Source organism: Camelina sativa, chromosome 18 (genome assembly GCF_030686135.1).
Source record: "Camelina sativa cultivar CO46 ecotype springtype chromosome 18, ASM3068613v1".
Lineage (NCBI taxonomy): Eukaryota > Viridiplantae > Streptophyta > Magnoliopsida > Brassicales > Brassicaceae > Camelina > Camelina sativa.
The window spans coordinates 16,697,149-16,710,550 of NC_141897.1; the positions used below are offsets into that span (position 1 = coordinate 16,697,149).

General features: G+C 39.0%; 2 protein-coding genes and 1 pseudogene across 2 annotated transcripts; 2 read left to right on the forward strand and 1 right to left on the reverse strand.

The window, feature by feature from the left end:
* Window positions 1-580: 580 nt before the first annotated feature.
* Window positions 581-4,444, forward strand: LOC147922991 (uncharacterized). The gene is made up of 3 exons (XM_087497860.1): window positions 581-1,613; window positions 1,851-1,909; window positions 4,010-4,444. The coding sequence occupies exons 1-3, from the start codon at window positions 581-583 to the stop codon at window positions 4,442-4,444; spliced, it is 1,527 nt and encodes a 508-aa protein (XP_087353986.1).
* A 5,204-nt stretch (window positions 4,445-9,648) lies between these two features.
* On the forward strand, window positions 9,649-10,827 carry LOC147922992 (uncharacterized; annotated as a pseudogene).
* An 891-nt stretch (window positions 10,828-11,718) lies between these two features.
* LOC104763450 (uncharacterized) lies at window positions 11,719-12,816 on the reverse strand. The gene has a single exon (XM_010486819.1). The coding sequence runs from the start codon at window positions 12,814-12,816 to the stop codon at window positions 11,719-11,721; it is 1,098 nt and encodes a 365-aa protein (XP_010485121.1).
* Between the last annotated feature and the right edge of the window lie 586 nt (window positions 12,817-13,402).

A 13,402-nucleotide genomic window follows, 5' to 3' on the forward strand; every position in this document is an offset into this window, starting at 1 on the left:
CCTCAAAAGGACCAAAAAAAAGTTCACACGTTTTTCTCTCCTTCTTACAATCTCGAATGTTCTCTCTAACACACTCTAACTCTCTCTCTATGTAAGCCTCTATTTATAACCATATAAGCTAGGGCTTCCTTGTGTTAAGACAAGTCGCTTTCCTTGCAATCCGTATTGCCGGTTGCAGTCTTGAAACACGCTTTGTCGAAGTCAAAGCCAAGATGTCTAAATCACTTCTGGGCACATACAGACAAACTGTCCTTATGGCTGAACCACTGCAAATTCTTTTTCGTCGGTTCCCCATGAATGTGGTCCCAAAGAAGTAAGCTTAACCTGGGTTTGATTTACTTCACCATGGTTAGCTTCCAACGGACATATTGGTTAGACATTCAAATACTCGCTTGGTGCTCGAAGTCTTCATCTTCACACCAACTACACAAATAAATTTGTGAATATCCAAACAAAATATTTTTTAAAAATTGTCAGACAAAAGCTTGGCGAGCAAGGCCATATTCATTCATCTGTATTTAATATAAGGTTTTAAGTGGAGAAGATTACTTAATTTTCCATAAGGGTTTTCTCTGAGAACATGTCTCTGCTGCTTAGCCAGCGGCTCTGGACGCTCCGCCTAGGTAAACCAGCTCTTCTTACTCTCTCTAATAGCTTCTCAACTTCTTTGCTGGTGCAATCCCCTCCTTTTTCCATCACCGGCGCTACTCCTCGTGGAGAACTCGGCGTTAGATATTTTAATGAAGATCAGACCACTATTCTGGAAAAGAAGGTTCCCGTGGAGTTGGTGTATAATCATCTTGGTGATTATGCAACAGTAACAATAGGGGCATCTCATGGATGGGTAGCTACATTGAATAAGGAAGATGGAATCCTGCGTCTCCATGATGATCTAAACCCAAATGCATCGTATGTATTCCCGAAATGCATTCCCCTGCCTCCTCTTGTTACTCTGCCTCGTTGCCAAACCCAAATCATCACCAACGTGTCAATGTCCTCGCCTTCTCCTGATGATGATGAAGACTGTGTTGTGGCTGTCAAGTTCTTGGGACCTCAAATCAGCTTCTGTAGACCGGCTCAAAGCAACTGCGAGTGGACCAACATCAGAATCGAAATCCCTTGTTTCTTTAACTCACGTGTCGTGTACTACGAGAACATGTTTCGCCTGCTTGGATCTGGAGGCCACCTCATCGGATCATGGGATCTCCACGCACAAGTGCAAACACCCATGCTTCAGAGTTTGCGTTTTGAAAACGTTCCCAAGCTGACAGAGAAACGAATGCTTATGGATTCGTGCTTCACGAGTGAACACTTGGTTAACTCTCAATCCACTGGTGAAAATTTTTTGGTTAAGTTGTACAAGAGGACCTTATTAGAGGGTGTTGCTAAATTGAAAACAGAAGCTTCAATGGTGTTCAAAATCGACCAAGAAGGAAACACGTTTTACACGAGAGACATTGGAGATCTCTGCATATTCCTCTCACAGTCTGAACCTTTCGCTGTCCCGGTTTCTTCCTTTCCCGGGGCTGCCAAGTCCGCTAACTGTATCTTAATCTGCGAAGCCGACGAAATCGCAACTATCATGTTGGCTGCTTCCTCACACATCATTAGTCGTAATCAACTCGAAGTCTCGGCCCCTTACTATATTCCCCCTCAAATTATGTAGTCTAGCTAGTAGCTACTAGTTTTTGGAATCGACTAGCTGGCTGCTTCTAGATGTCTTGAGGCTATATTGACTAAAAATGTTGTTGGCGTTGTTTTGTTATATTTTGGCTTATGTACCACTTTAGTTGGAGAGACGTATTATTTGCATATGTATTCCGTCTTGTTTAATTTGATGGGTGGTTTAGCATATGATTCTGATCATCCAGAGCAGTGGAAGAGTAATAATGTTCTTCTTAAGAATCTGGTTCTTTTCGTGTTGATGCACCGGACTATACAATATATATTTATTTTGTCAAACATATAAGAAATATACAATTTCAAAAGACTTTTATTAACAACAGTAAATTGAAGTGGGTTTGATACTTTGTATCCGGGAATTTGACTTTTATGTTACAAAAGTAAGTGCGTCTCAAGATGATCTTAACCCATATGCATCGTATGTACGCCAGCTTCTTCTGCTTCCGTGTCATGTTTTCTAAGAGAAGATGACATGTTTCTATACTCGTTTCTTAATACTTGTGCCAAAAACTTAAAAAATGTAATCAAGATAAGAGGTTAATTAGTGAGACATTGATTCACCTAATTAAACTACCTATGTTCTTCTTCTTGTTTAACGATAATTAGGTGTTTATCCACGCAACACCTCGGTTGTTACATAATCACTATTATTATATTTTGAAAAAATAATATAAACTAAAATTTTATGATTATTATTCTTTGTTTTTTTTAACTTAATATATTTGGTGTAAGTTAAAGCCAACAGTATAAAATACAATGGGTAAATAGGTTACCGGTATATAAAATAAGAAAAATATTTGGATTCACTCTAAGGGTGACCCATTTTATTCACCTCTTTTTTTTTCAAACAACTAGAATCTTTCTATATAATATTTCATTTAAAAAATAAATCAAAACTAAATTTAAAAACAAAACAAATTGTGTATATTTTTTATTTTAAAAAGTTAAATATTAGATTGGTTTAGATTTTACAATTAAAAAAAAGTTATATATCAGTTTGAATTTATAAATGAGAGTTAGAGTTTAGATTTTACAATTATAACGAAATTATATGTCAGTTTGGGTTTACAAATGAGATTATTAGGGTTTAGATTTTACAAATATAACAAATTATATGTCGGTTTGGATTTACAAATGAAGTGATTAGGGTTTAGATTTTACAACTAAAACGAAATTATATATCGATTTTGGGTTTACAAATGAAATGATTAGAGTTTAGATTTTACCATTCATACGAAATTATATGTCGGTTTATAGGTTTACAAATGAGGTAGTTAGGATTTATATTTTACAATTAAAACGAAATTATATATCTGTTTGGGTTTACAAATAAGATGATTAAGATTTAGATTTGACAATTAAAATAAAATTATCTCTTGGTTTGGTTTATAAAAGAGCGGTTTGAGTTTTTAATTTTATTATGATGTATACAAATTTTGCTAATCTTAAAGTCACAAATCCATTAAACCTATTTATTATTACATGAACCTTTGACAAAGAAGAAAAGTAATACACGAAAAAAAAAAACTTTAAAACGAAATTATATATCGGTTTGGGTTTACTAATGAGATGATTAGGGTTAAGATTTTATAATTAAAATGAAACTTCGGTTTGGTTTATAAAAAAAACGGTTTGAGTTTTTAATATTACAAAGATGTATACAAAATATGTTTTTTTATTTCATAAGGAGGTGAATAAAGAGGTCAACGGGGTGAATCCAAGTATTGTTGATAAAATAAAATAAAATATATTAATATTAAATCACTAACATATTATATAAAATATAATTACCAACAAAAGTTTTCAGGTAATAAAATAGAAAAGCATCCTAAAATATTAAAGTCACAAATCCATAAAACCTATTTATTATTACATGAACCTTTTTTGACAAAGAAAAATAGTAATACACAAACAAAAGAAGAAAACCTTAACATTTATTTTAGATAATTTACATATATATTATTTTTGACTTTTTTTTTTCAGCAAAGAGGAAAAACTTAACATTTATTTTGTATCATATATAAATGATATATTACGTTTACATTATAGATTGTAGCAAAAATAAAAACTTAAACATTTATTTAAGTTATTTTACATAATTTAACTGCAAAAATATATATATTTTACATTTAAAACACGATTCGACCTTTGCCGCCCTCCAAGTTACCCAGCTTCTATAAATTAATGTGTGTTGCACTCTCTCTTGCTCATAAATCTCGCCTCTATCTCTCGCCCATCTCTCTCTTTTTATTGCTCATATCTCTCTCTCTTGCTCATCTTCCACTCTCTTTCTCTCTCTGGTACCCGCAATGTTTAACTTTAACAGGTTACCCAAGTTTCGGGGTTCTCCATCCAGGGGGGGGGTTCTCCATCTGTGGGTTCTCCATCCGTGGGTTCTCCATCCGTGGGTTCTCCATCTGTGGGTTCTTCATCTGCGGGTGTAAGATCTTTCGGTTCTAAAGATGATCCATATGATGAGCATTGGAAAACTTTTCAAGAGCGTAAACATGGGCCTTTTGTAACTGATCTCTGTAAGCTGGAGAAGGAATTGAATGCTTTGGAGAGAGAGTGTAACGCCATGACGAAGGAAAAGGATGAAGCATTCCAGAAAGCCTTTGACAATAATGATGTTAACCTGTTGGCAAAGGTTGATGAGATGCAAGATGACATCGACGCTATGGACAAGGAGATAGAAGACAAAAAGAAGGAATATCGGGAGATGAAGGAAAAGATCAATGCAGACATGACGCGCCATGCCTAATTAATTAGTAGTGTTTGGTTTTTACTTTTTAGCAAAAAAAAAAAAAAAAAAGTTAGAATATATATATTATGAAGACTTACTTAAGTAGTCTTTAAAAAAAAAAAGACCTACAAATTCTACGAGTTCACGTACGCTCCAAACGCAAAATCGGAGCAAGATTAGAAATCAATTCCACATTCCACAGTTTTGCTGTCAAATTTTCTTAGCAAGATTTGTTTCTTGTTCCAACTACACAAATAAATTTTGTGAATATCCAAACAAGATATTTTTTAAAAATCGTGGCAGACAAAAGCTTGGTGAGCAAGGACATTCATCTGTATTTAATATAGGGTTTAAAGTGGAGAAGATTACCAATTCTTCCTGAACCAAAACGACAAACTCTGCAAAACTCTGTTTCTTTATTATAATCTCAAGATGATTTTACAAGAGTGAGATACATTGTTTTATATAGGGAGTAAGAAAAAAATCTAGATTTAGGTGACTCATCATAACAGCTATAAAGGCTTAGTCTTCATCCTTATCTTGTAGAGCTTCAAATTGGTTATGGAGGAGAGGTTTTGCAGAAGGTACAATCAACTTTTTCTTGACTTGTGATTGTTGACTTGGTTTGCAAACTGGACCTTTGTCTTGTTGGGTTGTTTTCTGGCCCATTTTGCTTGTCTCTCCTATATTCCCCTTCAAACTTGTGGTGGGTGAAACACCAACACCAAGTTTGCGACAAAGATCTTCAAACTCTCTTCTTGGTAACGACTTAGTAAATATGTCAGCCAGTTGATGTTGAGCTGGAACATGGATTGTCTCAATGTGTTATAATGCGACTTGTTACCTGATGTAGTGGAAGTCAGTATCGAAATGCTTGGATCGTTTGTGAAGCGCAGGATTGGCACTCAAGTAAACTGCAGAGAGATTATCACACTGCAGCAGAGTGGGAAACTGTTGTGAGATCTTCAAGTCTCGAAGGAGAAACGAAAGCCAAGTGATTTCATGAGCAGTAGCAGTCAAAGCTCTATATTCAGCCTCGGTTGATGAATTTGAGACCGTTTCTTGCCTTCTAGCCGACCAGCTAATCAGATTGGGACCAAGAAGAACACAAAAACCAGTGGTGGATCGTCTAGTCTTCTTACATCCGGCATGATCGCTGTCACAGTAAGCCGACAAAGATAGAGTGGAGCTTTTCCGTAGATACAACCCCATATGCAGAGTGCCTTTGATGTATCGAAGGATGCGTTTGAGAAGACCAAAGTCAGAGACAGTTGGTTCGTGCATCCTCTGACACACAAAGTTCACGGCAAATTGGATGTCTGGCCTGGTAATTGTGAGATATTGGAGCTTTCCTGCAAGACTTCTGAAGTATGTTGGCTCGGAGAAGGGTTCAGAGTTTAGTTTGTCCAGGTTTTGCGGAAGTGGAGTAGGCATAGGATTGCAGTTCGACATAGCCGCTTGGTGAAGTATGTCTGACGCATAGGCTGTCTGATGAAGAAAGAGTCCTAATGGACATTTATGAATCTCAATACCAAGAAAGTAACTTGGAGCTCCAAGATCCTTCATAGAGAACCGCTTGTTCAGAGATATGAGCAGAGCTTGCAAGAGTTCTTGATCATTCCCTGTAAGGAGCATGTCATCAACATAGATTAGTAATACCAGTGACTTACCATTTTTGTGGTAAGTGAATAAAGAAGGATCAGATTTGCTGCAGGTGAACCCGAACTCGATTAGGTACTTGCTAAATGTGTCAAACCATGCTCTGGGGGCTTGCTTAAGTCCATAAAGAGCTTTAGTTAGGCGGCACACATGAAATGGTCTCTTCTCATCGACAAAACCAGGAGGTTGCAGCATAAAAACAGGTTCTTGCAACTCTCCATGAAGAAACGCATTAGAGACATCAAGCTGTTTTATTGTCCAATCCTTTGTAATTGCAACATCAAGAACCATTTGAATGGTTGCAGTTCTTACCACTAGGCTAAATGTTTCAAGATAATACAATCCCTCTTCTTGATCAAAGCCTTTTGCCACAAGCCTAGCTTTGAGCTTGTCTACAGAACCATCTGGCTTCATCTTGGTTTTAAAAACCCATTTGCAGCCTAAGATGTTCATATCTTCTGTTGGTTCGACCAGATCCCATGTATGTAACATGTGAATTGTTGTTATCTCATCATGAGCAGCATCATTCCAGCCAGGATGTTCTAAAGCTTCTTTTATATTCTTAGGTTCTGCAGGTGCAAATCTTGAAGTGAGAAGAACATACCTAGTGTTAGGTTTATGAATCCCTGCTTTTTCTCTAGTGGTCATGGGATGAATGTTGTCTATTTCTGGCCCGTTTTGCTGTTCTTCATGCACCTCTTCTTCTTCTGCGGTGGAGATGTCAGTTTCGTCACTTGAAGAGTTGTTGTTCTCATCGAGAGCATGATTGTTATCATGTTCGTGACTTTCTGCAGGAGCAGGTGCAGGAATGTTGACTTGAGACTGAGCAGGTTTCTGCAGGGGTAATATTGAGAGTGGTGACAAGACTGACTGCTCTGTATTGGAGATGGACATTGTAGAGGAAGCTTGCCAAGCTTGAAGAAGAGGAGTAGTGTAAGTAGGGATCAACGTCTTATACTGTTGGGTGAATGGGAAGCTTGTCTCGTCAAAAACCACATGCCTCGAGATATAAACCTTTCCTGTTGGTGGATAAAGGCACCTGTATCTTTTATATTGAGTGTGATATCCCAGAAAAACGCATTGTAGCGACCTAGGATCGAACTTGGGAGTCGCCATAGGTCGAAGGCAGGGATAACAGGCTGAACCAAACACTCTCAGCATAGAATAGCTCGGTTTCTGTTTGAATAGAAGTTCATAGGGACTGCAGTTGTCGAGACTTGCAGAAGGAAGCAGGTTTGTGATGAAGCTTGCTGTGAAAAAGGCTTCAACCCAATGATGCAGTGGAGTGTGACTATGAAACAGCATTGACAGACCGAGCTCCACAAGGTGTCTATGTTTTCGTTCTGCAACCCCTTTTTGCTGAGGAGTGTAGGGACAAGATATGCGATGACTGATCCCTTGTTCTGACAAATGTTGTTTTAAAAGAATGCTTGTAAACTCTCCACCTCCATCACTTTGAAAGACTTTTATCTTTGTCTTGAATAGATTCTCAACCATTTTTTGAAAAACTTTGAAGATAGCAAAAAACTCTGATTTTGCTCTCATTGGATAGAACCAAGTGAATCTTGAGAAATCATCCACAAAGACAGCATAGTATTTAAATCCTTGATTAGATACAACTGGTGATGGTCCCCATAGATCACAATGTATTCGATCTAGAGGACATAAAACTCGAGAATCTGAAGAAAAAAACTGAAGTCTACTACTCTTCCCCATCTGGCAAGGCTCACAAATGGAGGTGGTGCTGCTCTTATTGATGATGATCTCCTTGCTTGTCTTGAGTTGTTGAAGAATCTGTGAATTTGAGTGTCCAAGTCTGTGATGCCAAGTCTCCTCTGAAGCTGCACATTGACGGTTAGAGAAGAGGGCTACAAACTCACGATTCCCCAACACATAAAGTCCACTACTTCGAGGACCCTTTGCCACCACCCTCTGAGTGGGTATATCAACAATACATACTTTGTTAGAGTCAAACCAAACCCCACAAGGAAGATCATCACATAATTTCGAAACAGAGATAAGTGATTTTTGCATATCAGGACACACCAAAACATCTTGTAATGAGACATTACCTCCAGTTGAAGCAATGGTGGTGGATCCTACGTGAGTGATGGGCAAATAGGCTCCATCTCCAACAAGAATAGTGTCATTACCTGTGTATGTTGTTGCAGTCTGCAGATTTCCAGTGGAAGGAGTAACATGAGCCGTAGCACCGGAATCTGTGACCCAATCATTGCCATCAGACACTTGCAGAGACGAGAAAACTTGAGCAACATCAGGCCGTTGATAGTTGTGATCAAACCGGTTGTAACAATCAGACGCCAGATGACCAACACGTCCACAAATCTGACAGATTGGCCGCTCTCCACTCACTTGAGGACTGGACTGGTGTTGAGAGAAACCTCTGCCTCTTGAAGAATAGCCACCACGTCCTCTGTTTTGACCAGACCTTCCTCTGCCTCGATATCCCCCTCTAGATTGATTGTCGTATCCTGACTGCTGAGCTTGAAAAGCTAAGTGTGGAGTGACTGAGTCTGGAGCACTGTAAGATCTGAGCTTGGTGTCAAAGCTTTCGACTTCAGACACGACATCACCAAAGCTAGGAGGGTTGAGTTTACTCAGAGAGCTTTGAATCACGGTCGTGATTGGGTCATAATCACGACCTAACCCATTCAAGAACCCAAAGATCTTAAGAGACTCGTCAATGGGTTTTCCAATAGAGCTCAGAGCATCACAGATGGCAATAAATTCACGACAATAAGCAGCAAAAGCCATATCTTTTTTCTCTAGAACCCACAAGCTACGACGAAGAGCAAACTCACGAGCTATGCTACTCTTATTGAAGTTTTCAGCTAAAGAGATCCAGATATCTCTAGAGGTGGTGAGATTATGAACGTACCCGAGTACCTCCTCTGACAAAGTTCCAAACAGCCAAGAACGAATGAGCTGATCTGTGCAGAACCAGGAGTCATGCTGCGGATTTGGGACCTCTGTGGCAATGTTGTCGGTCGTTGACGTGATGGTACGCGGCGGAGCTGTGACGGCACCATTAACAAACCCGATGAGCTTTTGGCATGACAAAAGAGACTCAAATTGAGTTTTCCAAAGGAGATAGTTGGTGTTGTTCAACTTGATAGTGACAGTACTGGTAACATGAATGTTATCAGGGAAAGGATATACAGTCACCATTGAAGCACTTGTGAAGGTTTTACAATGGCTCTAATACCATGAACCAAAACGACAAACTCTGCAAAACTCTGTTTCTTTATTATAATCTCAAGATGATTTTACAAGAGTGAGATACATTGTTTTATATAGGGAGTAAGAGAACAATCTAGACTTAGGTGATTCATCATAACAGCTGTAAAGGCTTAGTCTTCATCCTTATCTTGTAGAGCTTCAAATTGGTTATGGAGGAGAGGTTTTGCAGAAGGTACAGTCAACTTTGTCTTGACTTGTGATTGTTGACTTGGTTTGCAAACTGGGCCTTTGTCTTGTTGGGTTGTTTTCTGGCCCATTTTGCTTGTCTCTCCTATACTTCCATAAGGGTTTTCTCTGAGAACATGTCTCTGCTTCTTAGCCAGCGGCTCTGGACGCTCCGCCTAGGTAAACTAGCTCTTCTTACTCTCTCTAATAGCTTCTCAACTTCTTTGCTGGTGCAAACCCCTCCTTGTTCCATCACCGGCGTTACTCCTCGTGGAGAACTCGCCGTTAGATATTTTAATGAAGATCAGACCACTATTCTGGAAAAGAAGGTTCCCGTGGAGTTGGTGTATAATCATCTTGGTGATTATGCAACAGTAACAATAGGGGCATCTCATGGCTGGGTAGCTACATTGAATAAGGAAGATGGAATCCTGCGTCTCCATGATGATCTAAACCCAAATGCCTCGTATGTATTCCCGAAATGCATTCCCTGCCTCCTCTTGTTACTCTGCCTCGTTGCCAAACCCAAATCATCACCAACGTGTCAATGTCCTCGCCTTCTCCTGATGATGATGAAGACTGTGTTGTGGCTGTCAAGTTCTTAGGACCTCAAATCAGCTTTTGTAGACCCGCTCGAAGCAACTGCGAGTGGACCAACATCAGAATCGAAAACCCCTGTTTCTTCAACTCACGTGTCGTGTATTCCGAGAACATGTTTCGCCTGCTTGGATCTGGAGGCCACCTCATCGGATCATGGGATCTCCACGCACAAGTGCAAACACCCATGCTTCAGAGTTTGCGATTTGATAACGTTCCCAAGCTGACAGAGAAACGGAAGCTTATGGATTCGTGCTTCACGAGTGAACACTTGGTTACTTCGCAATCCACCGGTGAAACATTTTTGGTTAAGTTGTACAAGAGGACCTTATTAGAGGGTGTTGCTAAATTGAAAACAGAAGCTTCAATGGTGTTCAAAATCGACCAAGAAGGAAACACGTTTTACACGAGAGACATTGGAGATCTCTGCATTTTCCTCTCACAGTCTGAACCTTTCGCTGTCCCGGTCTCTTCCTTTCCCGGGGGTGCCACGTCCTCTAACTGTATCGAAATCTGGGATGCCGACGAAATCACAACTATCATGTTGGCTGCTTCCTCACACACCATTAGTCGTCGTAATGAAATCGAATTATCGGCCCCTTACTATATTCCCCCTCAAATTATGTAGTCTAGCTACTAGTTTTTGGAATCGACTAGCTGGCTGCTTCTAAATGTCTCCAACCCTCTTGAGGTGAGCAAGTGTGAGAAGCTATATTGACTAAAACTGTTGCTGGCGTACGTTGTTTTGTTATATTTTGGCTTACGTACCACTTTGGTTGGAGAGACAAACTCAGTAATCACATGTATTCCGTCTTGTTTAATTTTATGGGTGGTTTAGCATATGTTTCCCATCATCCAGAGCAGTGGAAGAGTAATGTTCTTCTTAAGAATCTGGGTGGTTTATGCAATAGTTTTTTTTTAACAATAATATATTTTGAAGAAATAACATAAACTAATTACTATTATTAACAATAATATATAAAAAAGGATTTGGACACTATTATTAACAATAATAAGAAATAACATAAACTAATCACTATTATTAATAATAAATGTGTAAGTGAACTATAAGATTAGAAAAATATTTGGGTTATCGATCGATATATATATAATTTATACGAAATTATATAATAAATGATCTGATTACCATAACAAAAACTACTGCATGTGATATGATCTGATTAAATATAAAGCTGATACGATCCAATTTTTGTTATGGTAAAGTTCAAAATTTTTTGTCTTTTAGTTTTGGACATGATGTTTAGGGAATTCCAAATAAAATAAAATAAACTTGCAATATACAACTCAATCAGACAGCGGCGACACCAATAAAATTTACTTTCAAGAAAGATGATTTATCTGATTCAATACTAGGATCTCAAGGAGCAAATGCAATAACTCCAAAAGAAGATACCTAAAGGCAACAACTGAAATTTACTTACACTTGAAGAAACAACAACAACTGCACCAAAGGCAATTAGAATGGTACCTAAGCAAATTAAAACTCCAGCAAAATTTTTACCTCGTCACACTTGAGCGTGTCTCTACCAAAGGTTTGGAGTATGCATAATCGTGGATGCATAGCTGAGAGACTCCTCCATTCCTCCATTCTAGTTTACATTTTGAGGTGGGATGTGGAAAGGGGCCGAGATTCGGCCAATAGTACAAATGATGGGGTTGAAACCATCCAGATCCAACGCTGTGATTCCGTCCACATCCCAGATTAGGACGTTGTTTGAGCCCATGCCAGGAAAAGAAGTAGCAGGGACACAGAAAGGTTCAGACTTTGAGAGGAACATGCAAAGATCTCCAATGTCTTTTGTGTAAACCGCGTTTCCTTCTTCGTCAAGCTTGAACACCAATACATCTTTTCTTTTCATTTTCGCAACACCGTCGACGATCTCAGCAGTCTTCTGGTACCACTTAACCAAGAACGTTTCACCGGTGGATTCTGACTCCACCAAGTGGTCGCTTGTGAAGCACGAATACAGATGCTCCCGTTTGGTCTCTGTCAGCTCGGAAAGGTTTTGATAACGCACCTTCTGAAGCATGGGTTTGCGCTTGTGTTCAAGGAGATCCCATGATGCGATTAAATGGCCTCCAGATCCGGGAATGCGAAACATGTTGTCTTTCTTGGAAAACATGATACGGGAGGAGTAAAAACAAGGGTTATCGAACCTGATGTTGTGCCACTTGGGTTTACTTTGAGAGGGTTTGCAAAAGCTGAGTTGAGGTCCACAGAACTTGACAGCCACAATACAGTCTTCATCCTCTGGAGAAGGTGTGGACATTGACACGTTGGTGATAATCTCGGTTTGGCAATGAGGCAGAGTAACAAGATAAGGCAGGGGAATACGTTTGGGATCTGTATCCGATGCAGCAGGGTTGAGATCGTCTTGGAGACGCAGAACTTCGTCTTCCCTATCGTAAGTAGCTATCCAGCCGTGAGATGCTCCGATCGTTACCATCTCATCGTTAAGTTTCATCACCAACTCCAGGGGAACCTTCTTTTCCAAAACAGTGCTACTACGGTGATTAGCATATCTAACGTTGAGTTTTCCTAGAACCCCTCCACATTTAGTAGCGCCGATGATGGAACAAGGAGGGGTTTGCAGCAAGGAAGTTGATGAGAAGCTAGTAGAGAGAGTAAGAAGAGCGGGATTCCCTAGGCGGAGCCTCGAGAGCCGCATGCTAAGAAGCAGAGACATGTTATTAGAGAAAACCCTTATGGAAGAATTGGTAATATTCTCCACTTAAAACCTTATATTATATAAAGATATGAATGAATGGCCTTGCTCGCCAAGCTTTTGTCTCACACAATTTTTTATTTTTATTTTGTTTGGATATTCACAAATTTATTTGTGTTGTTGGAATAAGGAAACAAATCTTGCTAAGAAAATTTGACAGCAAAACTGTTTTCGGGACAAGAAACTAAATTGTCAAATCAAATCTACTACTAATGCATGTAAGCACTACTCATATGCAAACAAAATATAACGTTTAGAATTGGGATCCATCTCTATTATTTTATTTTGAGATCTTCACGTCCTCTTAAGGGAAATAACTTTGTTTCTTGCTCTGTTAAGGTTTTGTTGTTTATGAACGAGACTATAATTAATCGATTTTTTCTCGTGGAGTTTATTTGGGAAGTGGAAACAAATCTTGTTAAAAGAATTTGAGAGCAAAGAGTTTTCGGGATAAGAACTATATTTATTTATATTTGGATTTAGGTTGTTGTATTCATTGCATTTCTCGGTCGATGTCTCACATTTTGTAGTTGTATTGATTTGAATG

Excerpts from the sequence above, each read along its gene's own strand:
- LOC147922991 (XM_087497860.1), top strand. The coding sequence starts at position 581 with ATGTCTCTGCTGCTTAGCCAGCGGCTCTGGACGCTCCGCCTAGGTAAA. Across the intron at positions 1,614-1,850 it reads TTCCTCACACATCATTAGTC|CATATGATTCTGATCATCCA; the intron begins GTAATCAACTCG and ends TGGGTGGTTTAG. Across the intron at positions 1,910-4,009 it reads ATGTTCTTCTTAAGAATCTG|GTTACCCAAGTTTCGGGGTT; the intron begins GTTCTTTTCGTG and ends TAACTTTAACAG.
- LOC104763450 (XM_010486819.1), bottom strand. The coding sequence starts at position 12,816 with ATGTCTCTGCTTCTTAGCATGCGGCTCTCGAGGCTCCGCCTAGGGAAT.